General features: G+C 40.4%; 2 protein-coding genes across 2 annotated transcripts; one reads left to right on the top strand and one right to left on the bottom strand.

Annotated features, from left to right (window-relative positions):
* Window positions 1–1,179: 1,179 nt before the first annotated feature.
* On the top strand, window positions 1,180–2,976 carry LOC117291751 (beta-1,3-galactosyltransferase 1-like). Its single transcript, XM_033773647.1, has one exon. The coding sequence runs from the start codon at window positions 1,232–1,234 to the stop codon at window positions 2,630–2,632; it is 1,401 nt and encodes a 466-aa protein (XP_033629538.1). The 5' UTR covers window positions 1,180–1,231; the 3' UTR covers window positions 2,633–2,976.
* A 3,223-nt stretch (window positions 2,977–6,199) lies between these two features.
* On the bottom strand, window positions 6,200–24,575 carry LOC117291467. Its single transcript, XM_033773188.1, has 18 exons — window positions 24,410–24,575; window positions 21,957–23,337; window positions 21,884–21,913; window positions 21,548–21,654; window positions 20,713–20,827; window positions 20,159–20,238; window positions 19,312–19,548; window positions 18,744–19,004; window positions 18,189–18,313; window positions 17,469–17,619; window positions 16,589–16,855; window positions 13,749–14,003; window positions 12,829–12,982; window positions 12,586–12,719; window positions 10,751–10,854; window positions 10,372–10,431; window positions 8,078–8,262; window positions 6,200–7,479 (listed from the first exon to the last, which is right to left on the bottom strand). Exons 4-18 carry the CDS (start codon window positions 21,636–21,638, stop codon window positions 7,425–7,427), a joined length of 2,274 nt encoding a protein of 757 aa, XP_033629079.1. The 5' UTR covers window positions 21,639–21,654; window positions 21,884–21,913; window positions 21,957–23,337; window positions 24,410–24,575; the 3' UTR covers window positions 6,200–7,424.
* Between the last annotated feature and the right edge of the window lie 263 nt (window positions 24,576–24,838).

The raw sequence follows: 24,838 nt of genomic DNA, 5'->3' as shown, positions 1-24,838 counted from the left end.
AAAAAATTATATGATAGACATGTTAACAAAGGCCTATTATTTGTATTTATTTATATTTTATTTTAACATTATTTTCTTTGACGGACGCATTTTCGGGTAAATGTAAAAAATAATTACCTAAATCGGCAACAAAGCAAACAATTATTTGTTTTGATTTTGTTGTATATGTATTCATTATTATTCATGTTATATCCTATCGTCGCAGTATACAGATGTCCATATGTGTGGTATACAGGGTAGGCCCTACGTGGCAAAGGACATAACAAGCGCCCTCTATTGAAACTTGAAACTGCTCTTTTCGGATTCTATAGGCAGGCGTCGGGCTTCGTCGGTTGCAACATTAAATCCAGATGTCTTCAAAGGCATAATTTTATTGTCAAAGTTGCATCTAGAAGTTCACTTGAATATAAATGTATACCCTGATCTAGTTTTGTATACTGCCGGTATGCAATAAATTAATAATAACATCACACAAGAACAAATGGAACTAACATGTATTGATAGTGGTTGTGGCACAACAAGTATTGATAAATTACAGATTTTCACGTGCACGTCGTATCGCTAATAAGAGACTGTTATACCATTCTTGTCCAGACACAATCTGGTTACAGCTCTTTCACATTTTATTAATCAGTGGTTAAACAAAATAAATTGAATCTTAAAAGAGAAGTTTACAATCAAAACTTAACACACTTAATAAAACTCTTGAACTCTGGGCATAAGGTTTCTAAGATGGCGTCCGCCTCACGAATAATTAGACTTTTCGATGTTTCGAAGTTTAATCACAAACACACACATGGGAAGTGATGAGTGCACCGCTAGCAACGTGACCAGTGGGATCATAACGCAAGTCAAAGTCTGAAGTCCATCTCCAGCTAATTACTTGTTCTATGATTTAAATGATTAACACATCAATGTAGGAATGAACATAAAACTTCACTGGAACTGTATTTGTGTTTACCCAATCCTTGTATGCAAACCTAAATCTGACCTGCCCTATGGGTAACTTAGTGTTATCATGAAGAGACTTATACACGCAGGAAGGAAAACTCTAATTGCAATGACCTTTACGCCCCCCCAGTGACGCATAACCACTGAACCCAGTGAACATGACTGTATCCCCTAATATCAGTAGTAACACACCATAGAGCAAGGATCACCAATCCAAAGGTGAAGACTGCCACGTATTTTGTGGATTACATTTTGCTTTGCCAATATTTTGTATATCATAATGAACTGGAGTATGCAAATATTGTCGACCTTTCATTATCTATTCCACGTCGCATTCACTACAAACAGACAAGGCAGCCATTTTCAGTGCTGTTTGGGACTTTATTTTCAGTGCAATATGAGGATCGGTACGAGACAGTTCAATATACTCAGCACAATTGTATTGAGCTTTTATTTAGTAAGTTGGTTGATTCTGACGATTTCTACTGGAGTAGACGACGGTGACCAGGAGGACACACCTAACCAGGGGTTTCTTCTTCTACACGACCAGGAGATGAACCCAAGCTTCATGTTTCACCGTAAAGCGCGTCATCGTGTTCATGTTGACAACGGCGGCTATTCCGAATTGCCTACGTCATCTATTCGTCACCAGGACAACCCAAATAGTACATCCATTAATGTTACAGTCTATCCGCCACTGTACAGTGAGAAGATCATCAATCCACATGGATTTGAATTTACAATAACCAATCAGGAGGCTTGTACCAAGGCGATTAAGAAATGGAACATGCCACTTTTTCTACTGATTCTCGTCAAAACAAGACCGGAAGATTTCTTTGACCGGGTGCAAATACGACGAACTTGGGGCAGTATACAGAATGTTTCCAATCATCTGACATTGACAATGTTTCTACTTGGTGAGACCGCTCATGCCGGCGTGAAAAGAAGCGTATTCCGTGAAAGTTACAAGTATAACGATATCATTCAAGAGAACTTCACAGATGCGTACCTTAACCTTACCATAAAGAACATGATGGGTTTACGGTGGGCTAGTACATGGTGCACAGTAGCTACTTATGTTGCTAGTGTGGATTCAGATATCATGTTAAATGTATATAACCTTGTAAAACGTCTGATTGACAAACCTAAGCTTCTATATGCTGAAGGAAGTCTCAAGACAAACTGGACGCCATACCGGGATCCGGACGGAGCGAGCAACAAATGGTATACTCCGGTTGAACTGTACCCGGAACCAACTTATCCACCTTTCTTTCCAGGTGGCTGTTACGTCATGTCCAGTGACGTAGCGAGTACGATCTTCAAGGAGTCCGTACACGTTCGCTTCTTACCATGGGACGATGTCTTCTTTGGCTTAGTCATGAAACGAGCCGGAATAACGCCTCGCAACGGCGAAGGCTTCCAAATTTACGTCTCACTTTATCGTAAATATTTCGTCAGGAAGGTGTTTGAGAAAGGCATTGCTGTAATTACGGTTCACCATAAACAGACAATGGATGAGCGACTCATTCAACTTTATGAGAGTGTAATGCGCAAGTACAACGTGACAGTACTTAACTCTGGTAACGACTTCTGGTATTCGTTTTTGGGTCATATATTCTTAGTAGTATTCCTGGTGGTGTGGCTTTTAAGTTATTTCATTTACCTCTTTATGTTATTATAATACAGCTCAATCAACAACTCTGAAATCCAAGCATTTTCGGCAAGAGTATAATTTTAAACTTCAAACGTCAAGCTTATTGAATTGTTGAAATAAAAACACGCATGAAATCAAATATAATATCATGGCTGGTTGATGGGTTTTTGCATGCTATAATAGTGTTCATCTCACTGAGACGAAATATGTTTTGTGGCTTGTTTTGCTCATTTCTCGGGGGCTGCAGTTCCTCGTCGGAGTGTATGGTATTTCGGGGGAGGCTTTCTACTTCATTGTCTTCGGGCCCTGTAGGTTTGTTGTGAATCTGTGGACATTTTGAAAAAGTACCTTGTGTTTATCGTTTGTGTTATTGCTTTTTACTTGCCATCTTTTGTTAAAACTTTTACTGCAATTTTAGAATGTTTAATGTATAGTATATAATGTGTATTTTTTATGAGCTAGGTCTGGGAGAGCACATCTTTTTTGATGACAGTTTTTGGACTTTTGCCCTTCCCTGGACGGCCTGTGCTTGTTTTATTGTTTTGCTTTTTTTTATTGTTTTGCTTTTTTTTTGTCCGAAGAATTAAAATAAATAAAATAAATAAATAAATAAATCTGGTTATGCACAAAATTGGTACGATGACAGGTATCAAGTTTCAGAGATGTGAGCATAACCTGCAGTACAAAGATATGGTTACGATGCAAAATTTGCCTTAAATAATTCAAAAGTTATTTTGTCATTCACGACCTTCGAAAAACTTGTATCATTAAACATTTTGTAAAAAGGGAGTATTGATATTGTGATTCTAAAAGACCGATGTTTGGAAAGTAAAAACAGTAAGAACAGTCAATCTACTTTGCAGTATTTGTTTGTATCTGACTTTGAGCTTTAAATTTCACATTAAATAATAATAATAATGGGTTCTTAAAAGCACTGTACACCTTGAGTTAATGTCAAAGACCTGTCTTCTCACTGGGTGTATCTCTACATAAATTATGCATAAAATAACAAACCAAAAGGTTGAGTGCTTTCAGATGATTGCATTCAAGAGCTCAGCTGAGATCTCAAATTTAATGCAAATATTTTGGTGAGAAAATACTTGTATATTTGGTTTGCGGTAACACCATGTGTGTATCTACTTGCCAGGTAGAGTTGTTCTTAGGGAACTGTCTTGCTTTATTCTACTGCCGTGGAGTAGATAATCGGAGGTTCGGGAGACTTCTCAGTTCTGAAAAGAACTGTCCTGCTTTTTAACTATTACCAGGGCGGATGGTATAGAAATTAGACTGGACTACTACTTCTTTCTCAAAAGCTACGTCACTTCAGAGGAAGCCGTTTCTCACAATGTTTTATACTATCAACAATTCTCCATTGCTCTTTACCAAGTAAGGTTTTATGCGAACAATTAGTTTCACTAATAACCAGTGCCTTTAACTTTCACATTAAATAATAATAATAACGAGCTCTTAATTTAGCGCTTTGTCACACCACTAACATTTCCTCCAACCACAGATTCTTCCAAAATGGAAATACATTTTGTTTCTGAAGGAACCATATAATGGTATGAACGTCATCACCTGTGAGCTTTCTAATCGGCTTTCAGCTTCTACTTTTGTTTGTATTTGTTTATTCAATTACTTTATTATTTACTTAATTTGATAAATTGGTCTTTCTTTTTTATAAAACAACATAAGCTGTTATACAAACTACTAACTACTAACCAAATGGACCGATGGTATAAATATCAAAAACAGTTCATGGCTTGACGGTTCGACCCTAGCGGAGCCACATCAACCCATTATGACCACGGAGCACAGCCAGAGATCAAAATTGTTTGATTTTTCACGAGGGAGGAAAACCGGATGGTCTGGAAAACCGGATGGTCTAGAAAACCCTCGTGGCACAGCAGAGAACTAACGCACAACTCAACTCACATATGGCCCTGACCGGGAATCGAACCGGGGTCACCTTGGTGAGAGGCAAGCGCTTTACGCACAAGCCAACAATGCCCCTGATGGAAACACAAAGGACAATATCGAGGGTGCTAAGAAAGGAAACATTAATTAGTGAATGAGGCAGGCTTAAAGGGTGATATCTGTGGGGAAAAGGAGACGGCAAAACAAAAGGTTTATTAGTCATTTCCTTCTTGATCCATATCCTACTCCAGTAAATATTTCTTTGTTCAACCCCAAATTATTTATTAGGGTCACATTGACGTTTTCATTATTTTGTTTTGTTTTAAAAACATTAAATGTATTCCAAATGTATTTGTTTAGGAAGTAAAACATTGTTCAGTGGAACTTTATTTGAATGCAGTAATCTTGTTTGTTTCGTATGTTGAAATCATTGTATAACCCTGTCCAAATTGACAGCTTTGGGCAGTGGATAGCGCCGGAGTCCTATTGGGAAATCCGTCCCCATTGTAGGAAAGCGAACATGGTCTGTAGGAGGTCGATTCAAAGAGGGCGCTACCAGAATAAATGTGTATACAGCTCGCCGTATGGGGGAACAAAATCACCGGGGCAGAATCGCCGCCGTAGTTGCAGCCCAAAGGTCTTAATAATAGCCCAATGTTAATAGCCTTAGCCCAATGGATATATCCTTAGCCCAATGGCCACAACCTTAGCCCAATGGATATAGCCTTAGCCCAATGACCATAGCCTTAGCCCAATGGATATAGCCTTAGCCCAATGACCACAGCCTTAGCCCAATGGTTATAGCCTTATCCCAATGGATATATACCTAGCCCAATGGCCACAATCTTAGCCCAACGGCTTTAGCCTTAGCCCAATGGATTAGCCTTAGCCCAATGACCATAGCCTTAGCCCAATGGCCACAGCCTTAGCCCAATGACCATAGCCTTAGCCCAATGACCATAGCCTTAGCCCAATGACCATAGCCTTAGCCCAATGACCATAGCCTTAGCCCAATGACCATAGCCTTAGCCCAATGACCATAGCCTTAGCCCAATAGCCATAGCCTTAGCTAAATGACCACAGCCTTAGCCCAGTGGCTTTAGCCTTAGCCCAATGGCCACAGACTTAGCACAATGACCATAGCCTTAGCCCAATGACCATAGCCTTAGCCCAATGACCATAGCCTTAGCCCAATGACCATTAATTAGCCCAATAGCCATAGCCTTATCCCAATGGCCATAGCCTTAGCCCAATGGCCACAGACTTAGCCCAATAGCCATAGCCCAATGGCCATAGCCTTAGCCCAATGGCCATAGCCTTAGCCAATGACCATAGCCTTATCCCAATGACCATAGCCTTAGCCCAATGACCATAGCCTTAGCCCAATGACCATAGCCTTAGCCCAATGACCACAGCCTTAGCCCAATGACCATAGCCTTAGCCCAATGACCATTAATTAGCCCAATAGCCATAGCCTTATCCCAATGGCCATAGCCTTAGCCCAATGGCCACAGACTTAGCCCAATAGCCATAGCCCAATGGCCATAGCCTTAGCCCAATGACCATAGCCTTATCCCAATGGATATAGCCTTAGCCCAATAGGTCCAATACTTATTTGAATAAAATGAAAAAATAACACATAAATAATTCAAATGCCACGTGGCTTTCGATGCAAAATGAAAGTGGAACTGTTTGCAATGGCCGTTTTCCCCTAGTACTTGATGGTACACTTTTTATTAACAAACTATGTGTGCAGCTCAACAGTTTCTTTTGTACAAACTTTAACAACAGTTGATATATTAAACATTTAAGTTAGTTGACTTTATTTCTGGTGATGTCCACCGAACTGTTACAGCTCTCCATAGGTTTCTGTCCTACATTGCTGTCTATAGCTCTGCAGTCTCCAGTCCGCTGTCTTTCTTCAAAACATCCAAAAGAGTCAATTTTGGTTTTCCACGTTTATGGCGTTTCCTGCCTCCAGGAAAACAGCTGTCATTTATAGCTGACCCTTGACTCTTTTATCTAGTATTTCTAATGACGAAATTATATTTAGTTTCATTATAAGCTATTGAAATTTGATGTTGTCTTTTTGTGATATTTCACAACTCAATTTCTAGATAAAAACAAACCAAATGTGTGTTATATTACTCTGGGTTAAACATTTGTTTTGATTCTGTACACAAGCCTTCAAGGTATTTGAGCAGGTATCCAAGCCCCTCCTCCAGCCCATCCTCCCTCCCTCTCACTCTTTCTCTCTCCAAAAAGGGAAAGTCTCAACGCATATCATTCAATTTCGACAGCCAGTGATTTCCCAGCCAAATCAAACCTCATTGCACTTACATGTAAGACTGTCTTACCAAGATCCCCCTCCCTACGTTTTGCATTTGAAAAAACACCTATATCGCAGGTTTTGACAATATACAGGCGTGTTACTTTAGTTAACGTTTTTAGACACAAACAGTAAAACCTGTTAAAAGGGCTGTCTTTCTAGAAGCTGCTTTATCTACACGCTGAATATTAAAATCAAGTCTAAGCAGCATCATAGTTCATATAGTTTTATATTTCATATTACATAGGCCTATTTCATATTTCATATTTCATATTTCGTATTCCGTATTTCTTATTTTATATTTCATATTTCATATTTCGTATTCCGTATTCCGTATTTCTTATTTCATATGTCATATTTCATATTTCGTATTTTATATTTCGCATTTCACATTTCACATTTTGTATTTTACATGTCATATTTACTGAAGAATTGAGATTCTTATTTCATAGTTTACTGTTTGAACTATCAAAGAAGATTATATGCGAAGATTAAATACCTTGAATTACTATTTACTTTTCTTGATGCTGCTTTAAAACCATGCTCTCTGATATCCAAGTCCGCTTGCTGTGTTTAGCCATGGATGTCAGGAATGGCATAGGCCCCGTTTTCTGCCTGCTGCTGTTTGCTGCAAGAAGAGAAATATATCATAAAACAGTCTTCTCATAAACTGATCATTTATCTATGATCTCATAATTTAAGGGAGATCAGTTATGGATAAAGGTTTTCCCTTTGTTAAAGAGAATGAGTGATGAGCATGTGTAGCAGAAACTGTCAAATATATATCAATATCTTCTAGGAATCATTCATATATCTTCTTGTTTCGTTCATTTATTTAATTATTTTACTATTTTTTAATTTTTTTATTTCATTGTTTATTTATTTATGGCATCAACTTCACCAAGCTTTCCCCAAAATAGTTTAGTAACAAAGAACAGTTTTTTTCCCCACAGGACTCAGGAAAGTACTGAAAATACAGTGCTAACACGCATCAGTATAGGGTAACACCAAAACCAAAACTAATATTATGTATACATCTATTAAAAAGAACAGTTTGATGTCTCAATGGTTTCAAAATATACTGTGTTTAGTTATTTCTCTAGGAGTGAAACTTGCTGTTGACACTTTCAGTTACTGGAACCAAATCCATTCATCATTTTGCGACTCTGTATAGAGAAACCAGAGTCTAGAGCTTCAGTTTGTTGGAAAAAGCCAAAGCAATGTACCTTTTCTTGGGGTGCATAGGAATGGGTGGAATCTTTTTCTTGGTCGGGGGGCCTTGATGAATCCCTTTTATTGGTGCGTTCTGGTAGTGGCTACCCTGGGCTTGCATTGGGGCTGGTTTGTTGACAGCCATTGGTTCATAAGCTTGATTGGAGTCAACTTGGGTAACTGACGACGTCTGAGGTTCCTGCCAAGAAATATCAATCATCAAACATTCAGCTTCAAGAAATAAATAATATTGGATAAATATTGAATGCGCCATAGCACCTTGTAAACCCTTAATTTGGGTTCCAGATTTGATAACTTCAATTACCTATCTTTCTGTAAAAATGTATAAACTAAGCGCCTTGAGTACCTTGTTGGTAGATACGTGCGCTATATAAGACTTTGATATTAATATTAAGTACATTCTAAAATTTAAAGCACTACATCACTCAATATAACAAGTATGTTCACAGGTGCTTTATAACAAATCAAAATATAATGAAAGTACAACTAAACAAAACTAACTTGAATTTAGTGTTTGTAGAAACAAACACAAGGTGTTCGGATATCGTCAGGGTCAGTGTTTGAGTCAATGAAATGAGTGTTGTTAAAAGCTCGTCAAAATGCAAAGATTTTTTTTTCTCGATGTGTATTATGGTAATTTAGCATCAAAAGGGCTGTAGCTCGAACAACTAACACTTAAAGGAACACATTCCCTTATGAGGCGCCAAGTGTACAGTTATTATTTATACAACTATTTACAAATAATTCATTATATAATATATAATTCATTATTTAACCATTATTTAATCTTTGTTTACAAATAATCAGTTTTTCACAACACAATTATTTATATATAATTGTATGAAATCACTATATATAAATAATCCTATTATACACAATTTCAGTATTTATAAATAATGTAGACGGATATTGGCCAACCGTGTTAGTCGACGTACGAGATTAAAGGAAAACCACGCAATTTCAAGTGATACTTGTGTAAGTGATTATATTCTACTTTTAGAATATCTTTATAATCATATGCATTAAAAACGCTTACAACGCTTTTCAGCGACCAACTCGACCGATCCAAGGCAACGTGTTCCTTTCAATGGAGAGCTAACATTTTTTTTTGTAATGTCAAAAGTTGCACTAATAGTTGCTAGCTCATAAATGACAATAAAAAACGTCCACACCGACTGTTTGAACCCTTGATAATGCTCCAAACCTGAATAATTCACAAATACAAACTAAGGTGAAAATTTTAGCATGTGAACCCCAGTTAAAATCTAGGGACGAAGGCTTGAATCGTGTGGATTTTGTTCAGACCCTACGTGATTGTTTGGGGTTTCCCTCTATAATGGTTGCCTACCACATCTAAAACTGACATTTCTTAACCACTTCACGAGTATCTTCAGGTATATGGCTCTTTTGAAAAAGATTAAAAAAAAAACAACTTTACATGTAGTGGTTGTATATTTACAAACACTAATTGTTCAGTGTAAACATCTAACTTTTTAAATCAAAACTTAACCCCTTTAATCCTAACACAATGTGCTTTATAAAATGGGTGGGATTCGAACCTACAAGGTTTGCACTGCTGGAGCAGATCTCTTACCGCTGCTAGAGCAGGGCCTAATTTCATGGAGCTGCTTAACGGTCGATTTTGTGCTTACTGGGCGCACCTAGCAAATTTTTCATTTCATAGCCTTGCTTAAGACAAGTCAAAAGGTCAGGAGAAGGTCACCAACATCTCCATTTTTGTGAAGTACGTAAAGCTCTTTCGTATGATGTAAAGATTGACAAAATAGCTTATGTGGTTGAGGAAATATGAACTTATTAAATTTTGACGACTGTAGAAGAGACTAACTTATTGAAAGGGGGAAATGTATTTTTCCAACGGGGATTTACGTTGTTCTAAATTTTAAATTTTTAATCTCTCTTTTGAGCCGGAAGAAGTATCAATAAAAAAAACCGAACAAATATAATAGGTGTTCCGGGCTTTTGGCCCGAACACCTAAAAAGCAAATCATCCAAGAAAACACCAAAAAACTATGATGGAACTTTCACAGGTTTACTCTATCTGAATCCTGCTACAATACAAACATATACTCATAATAAGACATTATGTGTATAGGGTGAGATTCCCCTTTATCTGAATCCTGCTACAATACAAACATATACTCAAAATAAGACATTATGTGTATAGGGTGAGATTCGAACCCACGATTTTTCTTAATTCATAGATTAATTTGAGCTTAATCGATGCTTGGGGTAACACTAAAAGTAAAATGCAAAACACTGAACATACCTGAATGGCCGGCTGCTTGTATGGGGTTTGTCTGGGCTGATCAACTCGTGGTAACTCATCCTATAAAACACACAACACATTTTGAAACACATTGCTGATATCCAATCTTAAATATTTATGTACAAATAATTAATTGTTTATAAAAAGCAAACAAATGAAATATCTAACAAAACAAAATAATGTTTTTTTTACACCAAACAAAACATGCTGTAGGCCTAACAATGGCCTAACAGAACAAAGAAAGGTTTGTTTATTTATTTAGAACTTATTCCAAAAGATGTTGATATAGATTTTCTTTTCTGTTTCCTAAAAGTATGTAGATTCTAAACGGACCCTTCCTTCAGATTTACAATCCATTCACAAAGTTCAAAATGTTTACCTTAGTCACTTTACGATATTTAAGATATGTGGAAATCAACACTACAGTCAAGATGATCACAAGCAGTCCAAGCACAACACCAAGTACTATCGCTGTGATGTTGACTGCAAAACAAAAAAGCAATATAAGACAAGGTATCAGCTATCTGAGTTATGTCAAATGATGGCATCTTTCTGCAGTCATTCTTGCTGCATCCCCCAAGTACCCAACTATAAGACAAGGTATCAGCTATCTGAGTTATGTCAAATGATGGCATCTTTCTGCAGTCATTCTTGCTGCATCCCCCAAGTACCCAACTATAAGACAAGGTATCAGCTATCTGAGTTATGTCAAATGATGGCATCTTTCTGCAGTCATTCTTGCTGCATCCCCCAAGTACCCAACTATAAGACAAGGTATCAGCTATCTGAGTTATGTCAAATGATGGCATCTTTCTGCAGTCATTCTTGCTGCATCCCCCAAGTACCCAACTATAAGACAAGGTATCAGCTATCTGAGTTATGTCAAATGATGGCATCTTTCTGCAGTCATTCTTGCTGCATCCCCCAAGTACCCAACTATAAGACAAGGTATCAGCTATCTGAGTTATGTCAAATGATGGCATCTTTCTGCAGTCATTCTTGCTGCATCCCCCAAGTACCCAACTATAAGACAAGGTATCAGCTATCTGAGTTATGTCAAATGATGGCATCTTTCTGCAGTCATTCTTGCTGCATCCCCCAAGTACCCAACTATAAGACAAGGTATCAGCTATCTGAGTTATGTCAAATGATGGCATCTTTCTGCAGTCATTCTTGCTGCATCCCCCAAGTACCCAACTATAAGACAAGGTATTAGCTATCTGAGTTATGTCAAATGATGGCATCTTTCTGCAGTCATTCTTGCTGCATCCCCCAAGTACCCAACTATAAGACAAGGTATCAGCTATCTGAGTTATGTCAAATGATGGCATCTTTCTGCAGTCATTCTTGCTGCATCCCCAAGTACCCAACTATAAGACAAGGTATCAGCTATCTGAGTTATGTCAAATGATGGCATCTTTCTGCAGTCATTCTTGCTGCATCCCCCCAAGTACCCAACTATAAGACAAGGTATCAGCTATCTGAGTTATGTCAAATGATGGCATCTTTCTGCAGTCATTCTTGCTGCATCCCCCAAGTACCCAACTATAAGACAAGGTATTAGCTATCTGAGTTATGTCAAATGATGGCATCTTTCTGCCGTCATTCTTGCTGCATCCCCCAAGTACCCAACTATAAGACAAGGTATCAGCTATCTGAGTTATGTCAAATGATGGCATCTTTCTGCAGTCATTCTTGCTGCATCCCCCAAGTACCCAACTATAAGACAAGGTATCAGCTATCTGAGTTATGTCAAATGATGGCATCTTTCTGCCGTCATTCTTGCTGCATCCCCCAAGTACCCAACTATTAAACTTCCCAGCCTCTATTTGAGTCGATGGTTTGAATGAGAAATGTATGGCTGAATCGTAAAACAAGATACCATGAGGTAGAATACAATGATCCACACAAATTGCCTCAAACTTATGTGGTTTTCCTTTTACTCTGCGAACTGACATGGTCGGCCATTTCTGGGAGTCAAAAGGTTGACTCCCATAAATGGCCGACCGTGTTATTCAACGAGATAAAAGGACACCGTGCAATTTCGAGGTATGTTTGTGTGGATCATTGTAGTCTACTTTTACAACATCTTTCTACCCAAATGCATTTTATAACAAAGGGCTACAAACGATTTTCAAAGACCAACTCGACCGATCCAAGGCAACGTGTTCCTTTTAAAACATATTCTAAAAAGTCATGGACAGGGAAACTGACCTGAATTTGGATCCTTAGGTTCGGTTACGCCTGTGGTCACCATAAGGTCCTGTGGTACACTTCTCATGTCATTGTATATAGACACAACCCTCAAGAAGTACTCAGTGTTGTTTGTCAGCTTGTCGAAAGTATGACTGTGTGAGGAAAACAAAACACCAAGAGAGGGTTTTTAATTCTTAGAGTATCAATCTCATTGAATCGTCATTGAAGTTTGATGGGTCCTTCTAATCCCTAAAGTCTCACCTAGTACCTCCTTCATTAAAGGGTTCAGACTTCTCCCCAGGCGATATCCAGATGTCATACGACTCAACAGCGCCCTCTAGTGGTCTGTCCCAGGCCAGCGTTATAGAATTCTCAAGCACCTCAGTTGGTCGTAAGTTGGCTACCCTTCCAGGCCCTGTTAATGAATGTATACACAATAAGATTGATTGAGTATGGTAAACTATCAGTTTAGATAACCATGCACTAGCTTGATCATTAGGTCATCAGACACTCAACTTAAATCTGTCCACACACATTTCTACAAGGCGAATATAAATCCTCCTCAGAAGAAACAGGTTACCAACCAAATTAACTTGAAGAAATACATTTGTTTAAGCTGGTGTCCTACTATTTTTGCTTAGCAGATTTCTCTAAGCATAATTTTCTTCTCAGCAGTTTCTGAGTGAAAATACTCCTTAAAGAGTCAACAACTCATGAATCTAATACTTTCTATAATAAAAACTGAGCAATAATTATGCCCTTTCACTGAAAACAATAGTCGACATTTGACAGTTGGTAAGACACTGCTCTAGAATTGCAAAGGTTGTGGGTTTGAATCCAATCCGAGTAACATGCCTGTGATTGTTTTCACAAAACTCGGGAGAGTACTGAGTTTACAGTGCTAACACACACAGATGTATATGAGTAGAACAAAAATTAAACTAATATTCTTTATATCCATTTATTAAATGGTTGAAGTTATTAAACAAACAACACCCTCTGTAGTATTCTATGTTCAAATTCTTGCTTCAAACCAATTAAGGTTCCTTCCTAGTTGTATTCATTGGATCCCTTTAGAGCAGTTTAACAAAAATGTCTCAGAACTTAGTGAGGCATCATTAAGATTAGATCCATGCAAATCTGATCGGTAAAAAAAGGAAAAGAAATGTGATGCCACCTACTGGTTTTCTGTGATGTTTCCAGCATTAATCCCAGGTTACTAATCAGTTGTATCTGATACTCTGTATTAGATTTCAGTCCCTTAAACTCCACAACCCTGCCAACAGTTTCTAGATAGTTCTCTTCAGCATCCCTTGGCTCTATAAACAACATGTAAGGATCCAACTCGCCCCTGGTATCACTGCTTGAGACCCAAGCTAAGTTGATGGTGGATTCAGTGTAGTTATACGCAAGGAGCTCCGACGGTCTCAGAGCAGCTGCAAGTAAAGACCATAACACTTTTAGTTTGGAAGTTTAATGTATATACAGATAATTAAAATACTTAAATAGATCAGAGCTTGTAACATAACTGCCAAGTTGAGCATTTTTGACTATGGGTCACTGCTCTAGCATGTCTATAGAGGCATGGTGGTACGAACATTTGACTATGGGTCACTGCTCTAGCATGTCTATAGGGGCATGGTGGTACGAACATTTGACTATGGGTCACTGCTCTAGCATGTCTATAGAGGCATGGTGGTACGAACATTTGACTATGGGTCACTGCTCTAGCATGTCTATAGAGGCATGGTGGTATGAACATTTGACTATGGGTCACTGCTCTAGCATGTCTATAGGGGCATGGTGGTACGAACATTTGACTATGGGTCACTGCTCTAGCATGTCTATAGAGGCATGGTGGTACGAACATTTGACTATGGGTCACTGCTCTAGTATGTCTATAGGGGCATGGTGGTACGAACATTTGACTATGGGTCACTGCTCTAGCATGTCTATAGGGGCATGGTGGTACGAACATTTGACTATGGGTCACTGCTCTAGCATGTCTATAGAGGCATGGTGGTACGAACATTTGACTATGGGTCACTGCTCTAGTATGTCTATAGGGGCATGGTGGTACGAACATTTGACTATGGGTCACTGCTCTAGTATGTCTATAGGGGCATGGTGGTACGAACATTTGACTATGGGTCACTGCTCTAGCATGTCTATAGAGGCATGGTGGTACGAACATTTGACTATGGGTCACTGCTCTAGCATGTCTATAGGGGCATGGTGGTACGAACATTTGACTATGGGTCACTGCTCTAGCATGTCTATAGGGGCATGGTGGTACGAACATTTGACTATGGGTCACTGCTCTAGCATGTCTATAGGGGCATGGTGGTACGAACATTTGACTATGGGTCACTGCTCTAGTATGTCTATAGGGGCATGGTGGTACGAACATTTGACTATGGGTCACTGCTCTAGCATGTCTATAGGGGCATGGTGGTACGAACATTTGACTATGGGTCACTGCTCTAGCATGTCTATAGGGGCATGGTGGTACGAACATTTGACTATGGGTCACTGCTCTAGCATGTCTATAGAGGCATGGTGGTACGAACATTTGACTATGGGTCACTGCTCTAGCATGTCTATAGGGGCATGGTGGTACGAACATTTGACTATGGGTCACTGCTCTAGCATGTCTATAGAGGCATGGTGGTACGAACATTTGACTATGGGTCACTGCTCTAGCATGTCTATAGGGGCATGGTGGTACGAACATTTGACTATGGGTCACTGCTCTAGCATGTCAATAGGGGCATGGTGGTACGAACATTTGACTATGGGTCACTGCTCTAGCATGTCTATAGAGGCATGGTGGTACGAACATTTGACTATGGGTCACTGCTCTAGCATGTCTATAGGGGCATGGTGGTACGAACATTTGACTATGGGTCACTGCTCTAGCATGTCTATAGAGGCATGGTGGTACGAACATTTGACTATGGGTCACTGCTCTAGCATGTCTATAGAGGCATGGTGGTACGAACATTTGACTATGGGTCACTGCTCTAGCATGTCTATAGAGGCATGGTGGTACGAACATTTGACTATGGGTCACTGCTCTAGCATGTCTATAGAGGCATGGTGGTACGAACATTTGACTATGGGTCACTGCTCTAGCATGTCTATAGAGGCATGGTGGTACGAACATTTGACTATGGGTCACTGCTCTAGCATGTCTATAGAGGCATGGTGGTACGAACATTTGACTATGGGTCACTGCTCTAGCATGTCTATAGGGGCATGGTGGTACGAACATTTGACTATGGGTCACTGCTCTAGCATGTCTATAGGGGCATGGTGGTACGAACATTTGACTATGGGTCACTGCTCTAGCATGTCTATAGAGGCATGGTGGTACGAACATTTGACTATGGGTCACTGCTCTAGCATGTCTATAGAGGCATGGTGGTACAAACATGATTTGAATCAAGTCAACATCTTTTGGGTTGGCCATAATACTTTACATAGGTGATGTCACTTGTGTGCACTTTGTACATAAAACATACACAGAACAGTTTATTAGTAGTGTGAAAGATGAAGTACCCTTAATTGGCATGTTTGGAGTATGGTTTATGTGACACACATTTTAAACAAGTTTTGTGTGGTAATAGTTACATGAGTTGTTGCAAATAATAGTTCTATTCTCAATAAGCACACCATCCAATCATCAAAACAAGTTGTTCAATGTTTATGAAAAAAGGAAAAGGGAGAGGGGTTTAAATTGAGATAGTATTTCTTCGTCTACGTGTCCATTTTGACCGCAGCAGTTGAAACAAGCTGTGGGGATTTTTAGGATTTAAAAACAAAAGTTCTGAATAAGTAGACAATTGCTAAACAGCAAGCAAGTGTGTTCAGTTAAAGGGGTCATATGAAATATAAAACTGTATTAACCAGTTTCTTCTAAGCAAGAAATGTCAACACTTAGTAAAATACTGTGCCCAATGACAGAGTTTCCAGTGGGCCTTGATAACATTATTCAGAATAAATGGATAGTTTGTCTTACCGGTAGTGATCCTTTGAGTTGCAGTGGAACTATGAACACGTTGTTGGCCTGAACCGACTACCGCAGATACAGACACAGTGCCAGAGGTAGTAGGGTAAACACTCTCTATGGACACAGAATCCGTAGTGTTGGAAACATATCCGCTTTGTCCGTTATAGTACCAGTAGTACTGCTCCACATTCTGTATGCTTCGTTGCCAAGTAAACTTGAAGGACGATGGCCCAAGGGTTCCTGGTAAGAGACTGACTTCCCCAGGGGTATTCGGTTCTGATATAAAGACAAGACTCTGGGGGGTTAGTCTTCAATCAAGGTGTTTATCTGTTCAGCTCAGATCACACCTACTGACTATGGCTAGATAAGACCAGGGCACCTGGTTTAAAACTGACTTCCCCAGGGGTATTCGGTTCTGATATAAAGACAAAACTCTGGGGGTTAGTCTTCAATCAAGGTGTTTATCTGTTCAGCTCGACTATGGCTAGATCAGCGCGTCTGTAGTTGAAGAATAGACGGATGCGTGCAACCTAACTGTAGCTGTAGCCAAAGTCGCCGTCTCGGACACGGCTTTAGTCTAGTTGACTCTAGCCAACTGGAGCCACCAACCCAAACTTGCTCCAAAAGCTCATTTTAATTCATATAGAGGCTGGGCTTGAATACTTGTCTCATTTGTTTTGTCTCATTTGTTTTATTTCTAGGTAATTTGGTTTTTAAAAATGGGTTTGTTATATCACGTTTGTTCACCATAACAAGAAAAGCAGAGCAACAATCTAACATTAGACTGTTGTTATTATTCATTAGAAGTCTTCTTGCCATATATACATGTAGGAGCAATGGCAGAAGCTTTGCCTTGTCAAGGTTGGACATTAAAACAAACAATACTTACTGGTCCAATGCATTGCTGAAGATAACTGGTCCCCATCTACTTCTATGGTATATAGTTCACCTGGTTGGAGCCTACAGACATCGTGGTTGATGTACGTACTTGTACCTGAAGGAACCACTATTCGCTGGCTGGAGTCTGGTCGTACTTCACCCTAGATAAGTTGGAAATACATGGACTCTTTTAGTTGGAACCATTCCCTACACTAAACAATGTTCATAAATATGCATCCCTGGCGACACGGGAAGACCTTTATCATGGTCCGGCCATCTTGATTTTCTCCCCTACAAATCAATATAACCAAACTGAGGCTGGAAGAAGAGTTAGTCTGGTTCCTTTTTAGTGTAATGAATTTTAGCTTCCATTACTTTCGTTGGATACAGGGAACATGACCAAGATGGTGGCAGCATATTAAAGGTCTATACACAGCTTAATACACAGCTTAATACACACCAATGAATGGTAAAACCATGATAAAACAGACAAACAGTTGCCGCTGGTAAATTCTAAAGACAAGGAAAGTTCCCAGAGTAATGTTCACTGACTCCCCCCCCCCCCCCCTTTACGGCAAACTGTGTACAAACTTCCCCTGATAGCGCCCTCCTTTGAATCATCCACATTGGAGACAGAATTTTCGGGGGACATATTTTCATATTGACACTGAAACAGCTTCCCTTTAGCAATGTTTGGTCCGGTATGTTCTATTCAATGTAATCAACTTACATGTCTATAAGCATAAAGGGAGTAGTCATCCAATGTTTCATCCGTAGATTCTGGCCAAGAGACGGACAAACATACACCTGATGTGGGACCATTGTTGATTATTAGATCGCGATTTGGTGGGGGAACTAGTAGAAAGAGAAGAGAAAAAAACCCCAATAACTTGGTTATAAACTTCTCACTGAAAACTTATAGAGATGGCAACAAGGTGTTCTGAGTAGTGACATGGGGCAACAGCTTTGGTCCACAGTTGACCAAGTGCATTCAAGCAGTTGATTGCAACAGCATACTGCTAGTTTTTGACCAGTGTTTTAAACTTACTATATTCAATCACTAGTCCCCTTACTCTGACATCAAACAAGGCTTCTAGCTGGCCCGGACACCATTTTGGTACGCATTAAATTGCACGTAAACAAATACTATGGTGAGCGAGTAAACAGTGCATCAAGCATAAACACACTGGGACAAACTCCCAAAATGGCGCAACCAAGATTGTTTTGATTATGGCGTCTTTCAGGATGAGTCAATAGCTGAAATAAGATATAAGGACTCACTTACCGATCACTTTCACCTGAAACTCACAAGTCTCTGAATTGCCATACTCATCTGCAGCTGTATAGATTACACTGGTAACCCCGATAGAAAACTCTGAGCCTTGTTCATGGGTAGAAGTCAGGCCAACTGGTCCACCTGAGTTATCACTAGCAGCCGGAATATCCCACGTAATCACGGACGTCAGTGGAGGAAGTTGTGAGTTGATCAGTTCGATGGTTGAAGTAATGTCTTCAGGGCAGCTTGTAATAACAGGGTCTTCATTGTCTAGTAAATACAAATGAAGTCGTAGGATTTTATCTTTTGTTGGGGAATAAATGTTATTCCAGACACGCTAACAAGTTGTCATTCAAAGTGACATATCTTGGATGTAAAACTATCATAGAATGATCTCTTAGTGGTTATTTTCAAAAATTAGGAACTTTGATGCATAATGTTGTCTGTTTTAATATAAATATTATTGTAAAATGTTTTGATATAAATATTATTGTAAAAGTTTAGCATTCTGGAAAAAGCCACAAACTGAACAATTTCTGTATTCTTGCTTCAAATTTTGAACCTAACTTTGACTTACCGACTATGCTTATTGGAAACTGACACCTCCCCGTGTTGCCAGCAGCATCTGCCCCTGTGCATTTCACAATGGTAACACCAATAGGGAACTGTGCACCGCTAGTTGCACTACACGACTGGGTTACAACTAGAACGTTGTCAGTCACACTGTAAATCCATGTGGCTGTGCCTGTTGCAACTCCAGAGTTGGTGTTTGCAGTTCTACTCAACGGACATGTTATGGTTGGAGGCTGTTCATCTAAGAATAAGAAACATGACGACAAAAGCCTTAAGAAATGTATTCATGGGGTGGGGTGGGGTGGTGTGGGGCAGGGTGGGGGTGGGGTAGGGCAGGGTGGGGTCGGGGTGGTGTGAGCAGGGTGGGGGGTGGGGTAGGGCAGGGTGGGGTCGGGGTGGTGTGGTGCAGGGTGGGGGTGGGTTAGGGCAGGGTGGGGTCGGGGTGGTGTGGTGCAGGGTGGGGGTGGGTTAGGGCAGGGTGGGGTGGTGTGGGGCAGGGTGGGGGTGGGGTAGGGCAGGGTGGGGTGGTGTGGGGCAGGGTGGGGTGGTGTGGGGCAGGGTGGGGTGGGGTAGGGCAGGGTGGGGTGGGGTGGTGTGGGGCAGGGTGGGGGTGGGGTAGGGCAGGGTGGGGGTCGGGGTGGTGTGGGGCAGGGTGGGGGTGGGTTAGGGCAGGGTGGGGTGGTGTGGGGCAGGGTGGGGTTGGGGTGGTGTGGGGCGGTGTTGGGTGGGATTGAGTGGGTTAGGATACAGTAGGGTACAGGTTGGTTGCAGCACACATGTCAACAACTGTTGCGTATAATAGTTCTTCCCATGTGCATATTTCAGGATTTGTTTGCCATTTAGTTACTTACCATTAACTTGTACTTGGAAGGTGCATAATGTCCCATCATCAACTGACATACATACCACTGTAGTCGCTCCCAGTAGAAACCTGAGGAATGTTATTTCATATTATTTGTCATGTTCAACTTCAAGACTTTTAACAGAACATGTGGAGCTCAGCGTGATTTGGTATTTTGATTTTTCAATACTTACTGGCTCCAGTTTCCATCGGGAAATCTGTCTCCCAGAGAGTCTGTCCCCGATAAGAAAATAACATGTGGTGAAGGAGGTTGGTTCAAAAAAGGATGCTATCAGAAAAAACAATGTCCATGGTTCGTTGTTTAAAAGAATCTCTGGGGACAGAATCTCTTGTCTGACCGGGCCACAACACACCCTACTTACAATCTTAATTACAGAATTAACTTTGAAAATTATTATTTTTTGGGTTGAACAAAGAATTGACTAGAATGGGATTCGAACAACCGACCTCGGGATTAATGTGTCAGCGCTCTACCAACTGAGCTATTTTCATTTGAAAATTTTGATAACATTAAACTTCTAAGAGAGTCAGTTATCTACTTACCTGCTGCCAGGAGAGGGTGTACATGTGTAGTTTTCTGGTTGTGCAAATTCAAACAAGGCTGTATCTTGATCAGGGTCCGTTGCCAGAATTTCATTATCAATATCGGGACAATCCACTGTCAAGAAAAAAGAAAAATCAAAACCATCTTAATAACCACCAGAATACCATTTTGATATTGTTAACTGAAGTTGTTTTAAGAATGGCTACCAGAACCCGTTTTTCCACATCTGGGGTGCATACAGCTCAAAGCTGCGTGAATTGGCGCTAAGGGGGCTAAACCACCACAATGCCGTTTGAGCCCTCTTGGGTTACCATTTATGTATCTGGTATGAGAGAAGAAACTATGGTTAAGTGCCTAGCTCAAGGACACAATGACTGGGAATCTAACCAACACTCTGATGTGTTGATGCCTGACACCACGTGGCCGCGACACGCCACATGATGCCCGAGCAGTTCTTGAGTACACTTCCTGCATCATACGCTAGATCCAACTTTTAAACATGCACCCCACTAGAATCAGGTATTTGACCATAGAACTCTATTTTCTATAATCACAATCAACCAGTAGTAATGCTTAATATTAATAAGCCACTTCGGAATGTCAGCTGCGCATGTCTGTTACTGCTGACAACGGGGTTTGTCTATCTCCCGTAACCTTTTGACAATACCCGGTATTGTCAAAAGGTTATGGGAGATAGACAAAATCCGTTGTCAGCAGTAACAGACATGCGCAGCTGACATTCCGAAGTGGCTTATTTGTAGAGATATCTGTAAAATATTGATTGATTGAGAGCAAAAACCTTAAAATCGTACAAACTGAACATCATACATGTACCTGCATCAATTCTCACAACCAGAGCAAGAACTACTGAAGCCACCACCAGGATGAAACATCCATTTCCTCCAATTGGAATTCTTCTTGTCATTTTTGTAAAATCTTGCCTACGGAAAAAAGAGTAAAAAAATTACCTTGCTGGGTAACAGAAATCTTATATCAACGAGACCCAGAAATGAGTCAATCTGTTGCATAATTGAAGAGTGAAATACTATGAGATTGACCCATCTGGGTCAACCTGACCCATCTGGGGTCAGAACCCCATGGACCCGCAATCCGGATGCTGACCGGGTAGTGTTTAAAGTATAACAATTCTGCACTAGGAGGTCAACATACCAAGATCAGTTGTTGCTACTGCTGCTTCTGAAGGTGCTTCTGTTGAGCTACTGCTGCAGTTGCTGTTGCAGTTGTTGTTGCTCTTGCAGTCGCTGTTGCAGTTGTTGCTACTGCTGCTTCTGAAGGTGCTTCTGTTGAGCTACTGCTGCAGTTGCTGTTGCAGTTGTTGTTGCTCTTGCAGTCGCTGTTGCAGTTGTTGCTACTGCTGCTTCTGAAGGTGCTTCTGTTGAGCTACTGCTGCAGTTGCTGTTGCAGTTGTTGTTGCTCTTGCAGTCGCTGTTGCAGTTGTTGCTACTGCTGCTTCTGAAGGTGCTTCTGTTGAGCTACTGCTGCAGTTGCTGTTGCAGTTGTTGTTGCTCTTGCAGTCGCTGTTGCAGTTGTTGCTACTGCTGCTTCTGAAGGTGCTTCTGTTGAGCTACTGCTGCAGTTGCTGTTGCAGTTGTTGTTGCTCTTGCAGTCGCTGTTGCAGTTGTTACTACTGCTGCTTCTGAAGGTGCTTCTGTTGAGCTACTGCTGCAGTTGCTGCTGCAGTTGTTGTTGCTCTTGCAGTCGCTGTTGCAGTTGTTGCTACTGCTGCTTCTGAAGGTGCTTCTGTTGAGCTACTGCTGCAGTTGCTGTTGCAGTGGTTGTTGCTCTTGCAGTCGCTGTTGCAGTTGTTGCTACTGCTGCTTCTGAAGGTGCTTCTGTTGAGCTACTGCTGCAGTTGCTGCTGCAGTGGTTGTTGCTCTTGCAGTCGCTGTTGCAGTTGTTACTACTGCTGCTTCTGAAGGTGCTTCTGTTGAGCTACTGCTGCAGTTGCTGCTGCAGTTGTTGTTGCTCTTGCAGTCGCTGTTGCAGTTGTTGCTACTGCTGCTTCTGAAGGTGCTTCTGTTGAGCTACTGCTGCAGTTGCTGTTGCAGTGGTTGTTGCTCTTGCAGTCGCTGTTGCAGTTGTTACTACTGCTGCTTCTGAAGGTGCTTCTGTTGAGCTACTGCTGCAGTTGCTGCTGCAGTGGTTGTTGCTCTTGCAGTCGCTGTTGCAGTTGTTACTACTGCTGCTTCTGAAGGTGCTTCTGTTGAGCTACTGCTGCAGTTGCTGTTGCAGTTGTTGTTGCTCTTGCAGTCGCTGTTGCAGTTGTTGCTACTGCTGCTTCTGAAGGTGCTTCTGTTGAGCTACTGCTGCAGTTGCTGCTGCAGTTGTTGTTGCTCTTGCAGTCGCTGTTGCAGTTGTTGCTACTGCTGCTTCTGAAGGTGCTTCTGTTGAGCTACTGCTGCAGTTGCTGTTGCAGTGGTTGTTGCTCTTGCAGTCGCTGTTGCAGTTGTTACTACTGCTGCTTTTGAAGGTGCTTCTGTTGAGCTACTGCTGCAGTTGCTGTTGCAGTTGTTGTTGCTCTTGCAGTCGCTGTTGCAGTTGTTGCTGCTGTTGCTGTTTCCAGAGTTATTGTTACTCATGTGCAGCTGTTGCCATTGCAGTTACTGTTTATGTGATTGATGATGAAACATATTTGACGTTTAATTTCACGTTAATATCAAAACCTTAGATATGAGAGTAAGATCATGTGTCGTATTTAGACAAGGAAGTCTATTGTGCTAGTTTAGTTTCACTCAGACCCAAACTACTGTAAGTTACTCTCATTAATTTGTTTACCAACGAGTCTCATGATCCAAGATTGAATCCAAAGCGAAACCAGGAATAACAACCAAATGTACAATGAAATCTAAAGAATTATCCTTCAGAAAATAGTTTCAAAACCTTAAGTGATACAATGGAGTACAAAGTAGTAGGCCAATATAATAGATGAATAATAATAATAAGTATCCATCATTGACAACGTTTTTAGTTTAAAAACGTAGGTTATACAATGTATTTAAAAGTTCAATTTGTATTTCACACAATTCCTTTTAGTATTTCCTGAAGGAAGTCAACCCGGCAAAACACATTTCCATCTCTGTAATTTGACACTACTGCAGATTGATTTTAATAATACACAGGGGTGCATTTGTTAAAAAAAAAACCTGCAGGATATGAATGCGCTTTTCATAAGCTAATGGATGTCTCATAAAATTACTTTCCTGGAAGTCCACAAGGAAAAGTTTTTAAAATATATGTCTAAACATGAAGTTCCTTACTTAGTTAACGAGACCAATTTCATATAGCTGCTCAACACTTTACCTTTTTAAAATGGATGTTAATTTTGCATCAGGGATAAAGAATGTTGAATTTTTTTTGTTTTTTGTTTTTTGGGGGGGGGGGGGGTGTTCAGGGATAAAGAATATTGCATTTTTTTTTTTGGGGGGGGGTGTTACCCTTGGTGTTACTCATGGTGTTGATAAAAAGAACTTGTGACTAATTCTGGTGAATTGAGATTGTTTAAATCTCTTACTGGGTTTTGTTAGTTTTGAGAACAATCGCCACGGTAACATTTCTAACTGTACAAACTGCTCATCTTCAGGAGGATGCTGGACATACAGCAGATGATGATGCCGACCAAACACTCCTCCCTCCTATACACTACAGTTCCTAAAGACAATTATTTGGGTAACTTACCGTTGAAGTTTAGCAGCTGGATCATCTAACGGCAATCCCGATCGCGTCTAGTGTTGTAAGTGGCTGCTGCACGGCTGTGTCAAAGGAAGTCTAAAATAACAATACAAATCTGGAACTCACACAAAAAGGATCAGAAACGGAACATTTCCTGGTTTCGCTTTGTACGGAAAGGTTACTTCACTTTCAGTTTGAAAAGATTTACTTTCAAGTGTTTTTGGACATAACATCGAAACAACTTGTTTCTGTGAAAAAAACCCAGCATAAATCTGCCTGTCAAGGATTTTTGTGCACAGTCGCTAGTGTATATCGTATTATTTATAAAATTTGTCTGCTAGTTTTTAAATGTATAAACAGTCTAGCTCCAGGCTATCTTTGTGAACTATTGCTTACGGTTAACTCAACTTCACGTAGGACCACACGTTCATCCTC

The sequence above is a fragment of the Asterias rubens genome, chromosome 6 (assembly GCF_902459465.1).
Source record: "Asterias rubens chromosome 6, eAstRub1.3, whole genome shotgun sequence".
In the NCBI taxonomy this organism is placed as follows: domain Eukaryota; kingdom Metazoa; phylum Echinodermata; class Asteroidea; order Forcipulatida; family Asteriidae; genus Asterias; species Asterias rubens.
This window is presented reverse-complemented; position numbering and strand designations above follow the sequence as displayed.

Coding starts and splice junctions, on each gene's coding strand:
- LOC117291751 (XM_033773647.1), top strand. CDS start 1,232: ATGAACTGGAGTATGCAAATATTGTCGACCTTTCATTATCTATTCCAC.
- LOC117291467 (XM_033773188.1), bottom strand. CDS start 21,638: ATGACAAGAAGAATTCCAATTGGAGGAAATGGATGTTTCATCCTGGTG. Junction 19,549..20,158: donor CTTCCAAGTACAAGTTAATG/GTAAGTAACTAA, acceptor TCTTATTCTTAG/ATGAACAGCCTCCAACCATA. Junction 14,004..16,588: donor AACTCAAAGGATCACTACCG/GTAAGACAAACT, acceptor CTTTACTTGCAG/CTGCTCTGAGACCGTCGGAG.